Here is a 6,836-nt window from a genome sequence, read left to right as displayed (position 1 = left end):
CTGTGTGTGCACGTGTGAGACTGTGTGTAGTGCCTGTGTGTGCACGTTTCAGAATGTGTAGTGCCTGTGTGTGCATATGTGAGAATATGTGTAGTGCCTGTGTGTGCATATGTGAGGCTGCATTTAGTGCCTGTGTGTGTACAAGAGGGTGCCTGTGTGTGGTGTGTGAGACTGTGGTGCCCATGTGGGTGCCCGTGTGCAGTGTGTGAGTGTGAGACTGTGGTGCCCGCGTGCGTGCCCACGTGCGGTGTGTGTGACTGTGGTGCCCGCGTGCGGTGTGAGTATGAGACTGTGTTGCCTGCGTGGGTGCCCGTGTGTGGTGTGTGTGACTGTGGTACCCACGTGGGTGCCCGTGTGAGACTGTGGTGCCTGTGTGGGTGCCCGTGTGCTGTGTGTGTGTGAGACTGTGGTGCTGCCCACGTGGGTGCCCGTGTGTGGTGCGTGAGACTGTGGTGCCTGTGTGCAGTGTGTTTGTGAGAATGTGGTGCCCATGTGGGTGGCCGTGTGCAGTGTGTGAGTGTGAGACTGTGGTGCCCGTGTGCGGTGTGTGCGTGAGACTATGGTGCCTGTGTGCGGTGTGTGTGTGAGCCTGTGGTGCCCACGTGGGTGCCCGTGTGCAGTGTGTGAGTGTGAGAGGAAGGGTGGCTGGAAGCAGGCAGCCAGCTCCCAGGCTGATCCAACTCTGTCTCACACACTTGGTTTCTGTTATCCTGTGAGAGCTGCTTCACGTCCACACCTTTCACAACACATCAGAACATGACTAGTGAGCTAAACTCCCAAGGGAAAACCTTTTTCCACACAAGATCCCCTCCTGCTCCACGAATGTCTTCCACGAATCCTGGAGTGGGTTAAATGAGATGGTGACTTTAACACTGAAACGCCCCGTGACTAATGTAGAAAACTGGCGCAAGCGAAAACCTGCCTTGGGCATGGTCTCAGACGGGAGAGATGGTCCCTCCCCGGCCTCCCAGGGTCACGGGCCTGGGCCACAGTTCCCCGTGGGGGTCTGGTGCAAGGTCTTTGATGGAAGCTGGCTGGAGGCCCAACTCGGCCCCGCGCCCACACGACTCCATGGCCCGTCTACACTGCAACATGCAACACCCGAAGGCAACCTCCCCCTGCCCATGCTCACCGGCTGTGCAGATAACTGAGCATGGAGACTGCTAAATAACCTGGCTGCCAAGGGCAGCAGCGGCCTCCAGACACGTGCGCTGAAGACAGAGGGGTCGCTCTGACCAGGGAGCAGGGATGCTGGGGCCCCTCTGTGCTTCCTGTCCTGCACACCCGATAACTCAGCCACTTCCGCAGCGGCAGGGTCCCCGCAGGCCGCTGCTGTCAGAGCTGCCGGCCCTGCCTGTGCGTGCCAGATCGCCCGGCACACTGTATATCAACCTTCATCAAAGGCCGCCAGGCAGAGGAGCGGGGTCCAGGCCAACTTTTGTGCATTAGAGAGATTTTTAAAGAGACCTTGATAAAACTAGTGCTTCCTGTTTTTTTGATGTGTTTAAGTAAGAGAAGGTTTTTCTCGTTAGAAGAGCAAACCCATCAGGAAGCAGGCACAGGCGGCAGCTGACAGCGAGGTTCTCTATTTAGTTATTTAAAATAAGCAGCCAGAAGAACTGTAAGGCTCCAGGATGGTGGGGAATAGACATGTCAGCCGCCCCTTAACTGGAGCAAAAAGCAGGAAGAGCCTGTTTTCTCTGAAGAAAGGACCTGTAAAGTGCTCTGGATGTTTTAACAGCAGCCTGGTATTTCATCAAGCCTGTCACTGGCTGGCTAGCCTGCTGCAGGGATGCCACCTGGACCTTTGATGTGCTGTGATTTATGTTAACCTCAATATCATCCCTCACCCACAAAAATGGTCAGGAGAAGGCGGGGCATGTCCTGGTACCTGCAGCCACTGCCCACATCCCCTCTTGGTACCTCTCTGGCTGGCACAGCCCCCTGTGATGGCCCAGGAAGCACCAGCCCAGGCGGCAGGTCCCACGGGGATCCCCCGTGGCGATGCAGGTCCCACCCCTCCCCTCGAGGCCCTGATCTTGGCCGTGGCCTGCTGCTGCTCCTCCAGCAAAACCTCGCACACTCCAGGTCTGCTGTGTCTGGGATTACGTGCCCAGGGGTCTTGCTCTGTAGCAGGTCATGGCACTGTTCCCAGTCCCCCAGGCCAGGGTGTGGCCCTGCAGTCTTTAAGGCAGCACTGTCAGCTGCCGGCGAGGTGTGTGAGGGGACCTATGCGCCCACCCCTCAAAGATCCAGGGGTTCCGGGGCCCCACAGACCACCTCAGGCCCAGCCACGCGCCCCTCTCTCCACTTTCCCCCTGCCGCGTGCTCTCGGCTTGGCCGGCCCAGCGTCCTCCACGCCCTCTCCAAGAGCCCAGCTGTCCTCCTGTGAGGTGCCTGCACCTCTGGGCTCTTACTGACCCCCAAGGTCACCCTGCCCTTGGCGTCTTCTACTTCCTCAAGCCACCGAGCCTCCCTCCTCTCTGGGACCCCCCTGCAGTGCTCACCGCCCTGACCACCAGCTCCCTGGCTTCCCACGTCTGGGTCAGGGCCCCATGGCAGCCTTTAGGCGAGCCGAGGCTCAGCGCGGCCCGTCCTGGGCCTCCCTCAGCAGCTGCCTGGTCACTGGGGCAAGGCACTGAGTCCTGCTGAGAACCTGCACTCCTCACCCCGGCCCTTAGATCAGGAGTCACCGCAGGGACATGAAGCTGTGCAGGTTCTAAGGAAGCGGCCCTCTCTCACAGGTGGACCTCTAACGACAAGGGCCTGAGGAGCACATGGCAGCCGCCCAGCGCCCCGGCTTCCTGGTCTGGAATGGCCACCTGCTGTGGCGAGCAGGCGGTTTGTGTCACCCGGAGATGTTTCTGGCATGCTTGGCTTTCAGGCCTGAGTCTGAACAAGATCTTTCCTGGAAAATAAAGCTGGTTTCTCTCAGTGCGAATCTTTCAACATTTAGGATCACAGAGCTGACCTATCTGGAAAAGCGACGGCAGCAGGCCGGCTAAGGGGCTGGGGGAGGGGACAGAGGACACTCCTGGCTGCTTCCACTTCCGGCCCAGTGGGAGACAGACCCCTGACTGGGGAGGCTCTGGTTGGAGGCAGGACCTGCAGCCCTGAGTTCCCCTCCGCCGTCTCTGATGCTGCCCCTCGCATCAGCCTTGATAGAAGGGGAGGGAGGAAGGTTCTGGAGCCTCGGCGCCCTGGGGCCCTAGGAACATGGGGTGTTGCCTGCTCACAGTAAGACTCTGCTCTCACGAGGGGACCAAGGCCGGGAACGCGCGGCTTCCTCTGCTACAGCAGCACCCAGTTAGCAGCAGGGTCCCCGTTGTTCCCAACCTGCTTCCCAGGGACAGGGGTCAGTGGCCATGGAGGTGGGCTGGCTGTGACCAGTGGGGTTCCTCTTGTAATGGGGTTCGCACTAGGGAAGACGACACCCTTTTGTTCTAACGTTCACAATGAGAATTCCGCAGGTTCGGGATTCTCTTGAAGGACGCGTCTAGAGGCTCAGGAAGAGCACATGTGGGACACTCAGAATGAAAGCCACCTCCCCATGTGGCGTCACACACTTGAGACACTCCCAGGCTGGATGTGACACTGGCGGTGGTGCACGAGGCATCCTCTGTGAGGCACCCCACGTGCTGCCCACCTTGAGGCGCACTGTCCATGCTGAGGCCACCACAGGCAGTGGCCAGAGAGCAGACCCTCGCCCTGCAGTTTCCAGAACAATGCCGACGATGCCTGCACACCAGGCCCCTTGAGCGCCGTGCTGCACTACAGGGGTCCGTGGCCTCCCGTGTGGCCTGACGTGTCCCCACCACTCATGACCCCGAGTGCCTCTGGGCACTGCCCTCATCTGCACGGCACCCGGATCAGACTGTCGGGGAGTGAGCAGGGCTGGCTTTCCATTGGGGAGGCTTGTGCCCTGGGTGCTGTCCCTGCTTCCCCTCTGCCCACCCCACAACGCCAGGCCAGAGTGCCTGTCAGCAGGAGCCATCAGACACCAGAGCCGGGGGCATGCAGGGCACCTGCGAGTGTGTGACCACCTGGCTGATGATCAGGGCCTGGGGACCAGCACCTTGGTCCGAGTGCCCGAGGGCAGGCAAAAGCAGCACTGACACAATGGCATCTGAGTTGCTGCCCCACTGATTTCCCAAATCCAGGGGCCGGGGAGAGGCTTTACAAAGACAGTGAGATCGGGTGGTAGCGCGCTGCCTGTCCCTTGAGCTGAAAACGAGGATGCTGCTTCCAGAGGAGCCCAGGGGGATAAGCACCAAATGGGGGTGAAAAGGCAAGTTTCCTGCAAACCGCTGAGCACCAGGACACCCCCACTAAGTGCCCTGTCACTCCGACTCTACTGGGACTGTCCTCAGGACTGCCGGGCAGGGGAGGGTTGTCCCAGAGGGCACAGGAGGCAGGTTCCCACCCTGTCCCTTGGGGCAAGGCGTGTGAATCTGGTGTGCTAGTGCCTCAGGCACTGCCCTGCTGTCCACCTGCTGTGGTCCTGTGATCCGGACACATGGCTCTTGAGTCCCCCACATGCCAGCTGGCTGTTCTCAGGACCTGCACTGGACGCCCAGAGCAGGCAGCCAGACAGAGCTCTGCGTGGGGAAGCCACCAACTGAGTCATGCCATGGGAACGTGGACTCACACCCAAAGCCTGTGGATGGATTCCGAGGCTCAGGAAGTGCACGTGAGACACTCAGAATGAAAGGTTCCCCCCCCCACGTGGTGTCACACACTTCAGACACTCCTGGAGCTGGATGTGACATCGGCAGTGACGGCCCTGCCTCCTCACCCCACCTCGCACACCCACAGCTGGTGGAGGCCGTGCTGGGAGCAGGGATGCTTGGGCCCCAGGGTGGCGCCGGAATGGAACACTGCAGGTGGCACTCTTGCCCTGAGTCTTTGGAACGTTCTTCCTCTCTGCTTAGGCCTCGGAGGCCCGCTGTGCAGACCGCAGCATCTCTGACTCCCTCCAGCGGTGTCGGTGGGGACGCTGCACAGAGCCCTGCCCCTGGGGGCTCAGAGCAGCAGACAGGCCTGCTGGGCAGAAGCGCCCCAGCCCGCCTCGGGACCACTGACTGGGACCCACGTGAGGATTCCCTAGAGAAGTCGCCTGTCCACAGAGGAAATGAAGAGGGTAAGAAAAAGAAAACCTCTGCTCACAATGTGCTCCAGTAACGGACACAGAGGGACCACGGCACTGAAAGGGTGCAGCCCCCCTGCAGCGGACCCCGAGCCATCTTCTCACCAGAAAAGGGCTCTTTCCAGTCCTGCCCCACCTCTTCCAGCCACAATCACAGTCCTGCCACATTTAAGGGGAAGCAGGTACAAGGCGAAACTGCGAGCATCCACGTGGTCAGAGACCGACTGCCTTTCATGCTCTGGGGCCCTCGGGTGGCCAGACCACAGCCCCGAGCCTGTCAATATACAGAGTCCCGTGGGGTCTCTGGGGTCTTCGTACCTCATTTCCCAGCAAAGCAGAAACGCATGCTTCGGAGGCGTCGCAGATGGCGGTCAGGTCGTGGCCTCCCTCGAGGGCCAGGACAATCCGGCCGCCAGCCAGGCCCATCAGCTGCTTCGTCAGGTACCCGAAACCTGCAATGGGAAATAGGAGACTGGGTGGTGAACAGGAGGCTGCATAGTGGATGGGGGGCCACGTGGGGGCTGCGTGGGGGACGGGGGAACCGTGTGGCGGATGGGGAACCAAATGGTGGGGCCACATGGTGGATTGGGGGGCCGTGTGGTGAACAGGGGACTGCATGGTGGATGGAGGGGCAGAGTGGTGGACGGGGAGGGGGGCGTGTGGTGGACTGGGGGGAGCTGCATGGTGAATGGGGGATGGCATGGTGGATGGGAGGACTGCATGGTGGATGGAGGGGCCACGTGGTGGATGGGGGAAGCAGCATGGTGGCGGGGGGGTGCGCGTGGTGGATAGGGGTGCATGTGGTGAACGGTGGGGCGACTGCATGGTGAATGTGGAGACCACATGGTGAATAGGAGAGGGCCGCGGTCAGCGCAGCCCAGAAACGCGCCTCATGGCATCACAAGAAGACGCTGGGGCAGAGAGACACATGGTGAGGCCGGGTCTGGTTTCACAAATTAACTGAAGAGTTTCGGTTTTGGGTTTCTCTTTGATGTGTTTGAGAGTAGGAATTATGGCTTCAAGGCTTTGATTTTTAATCAGCAAATCATCTGCTCAAGGGACGAGGGCAGCCAGCCCCACTCAGAGGCCACAGGCCACCTGCCCTTTGGCCACCCCCAGAGGGGATGCGGCCACGACAGCGTGGCAGGGCCCGCCGGGCTCTGGTTACCTACATGCTCTGAACATGTGCACACGCGTGCACGGGCTGTGTGTGCTCCTGATGGGTTCTCCCATGTCCAGGTCTGACCACCTGGCTTTGATCAGGAGCCACAGTCCCGCCATGGCACCCACATCACTCACCCCGGGAGGGAGTGCCTGGTGGGTGAGGATAATCACCACCCTCAGCCTGGCCAGGCTGGCACTGATTAGAGAGCTGGAACCACGCAGTGCTGATTAGTGGCCCCAATCATGGGCTGACAAGGCTTAACTTCCCAAAGCCTCAGTTTGTCCCGTCCGATGGAAATAAATAGGGGCTTCGAGGCAGCTGTGGGGACTGAGGAGGAAGCTGTGGACATGGTGGCCACGGTGCTCCGGGCCAGGTGCTGTGGGGCGCTGGGCAGAGTGGGAGCTCTTTGCCCTGGCTGGTCACTTTTCCAGCCACTAAGCCATGTGGTCTGGGTGCAGGTGGACTGCACTGTGTGAGGCCCCATAGGAGCATGGCCACCCGGGGCCACCTCGGGGCCACCTCAGG

At 60.5% G+C, this 6,836-nt stretch overlaps 1 protein-coding gene across 7 annotated transcripts in view; it reads right to left on the bottom strand.

Annotated features, from left to right (window-relative positions):
- The window catches only part of HDAC4 (histone deacetylase 4), a 341,339-nt gene that overhangs the window by 13,240 nt on the left and 321,263 nt on the right, over window positions 1-6,836 (bottom strand). For all 7 annotated transcript variants that reach the window (XM_032277722.1, XM_032277726.1, XM_032277725.1 and 4 more), the window contains one exon: window positions 5,465-5,598. In XM_032277722.1, the coding sequence (XP_032133613.1) occupies window positions 5,465-5,598 (134 nt within the window). The remainder of the gene's footprint in view (window positions 1-5,464; window positions 5,599-6,836) is intronic.

The sequence above is a fragment of the Sapajus apella genome, unplaced genomic scaffold, assembly GCF_009761245.1.
Source record: "Sapajus apella isolate SASKATOON/1434 unplaced genomic scaffold, GSC_monkey_1.0 scaffold10, whole genome shotgun sequence".
Classification (NCBI taxonomy): domain Eukaryota; kingdom Metazoa; phylum Chordata; class Mammalia; order Primates; family Cebidae; genus Sapajus; species Sapajus apella.
Note: the sequence above shows the minus strand (reverse complement) of the source record. Positions and strands in the feature narration are given on the sequence as shown.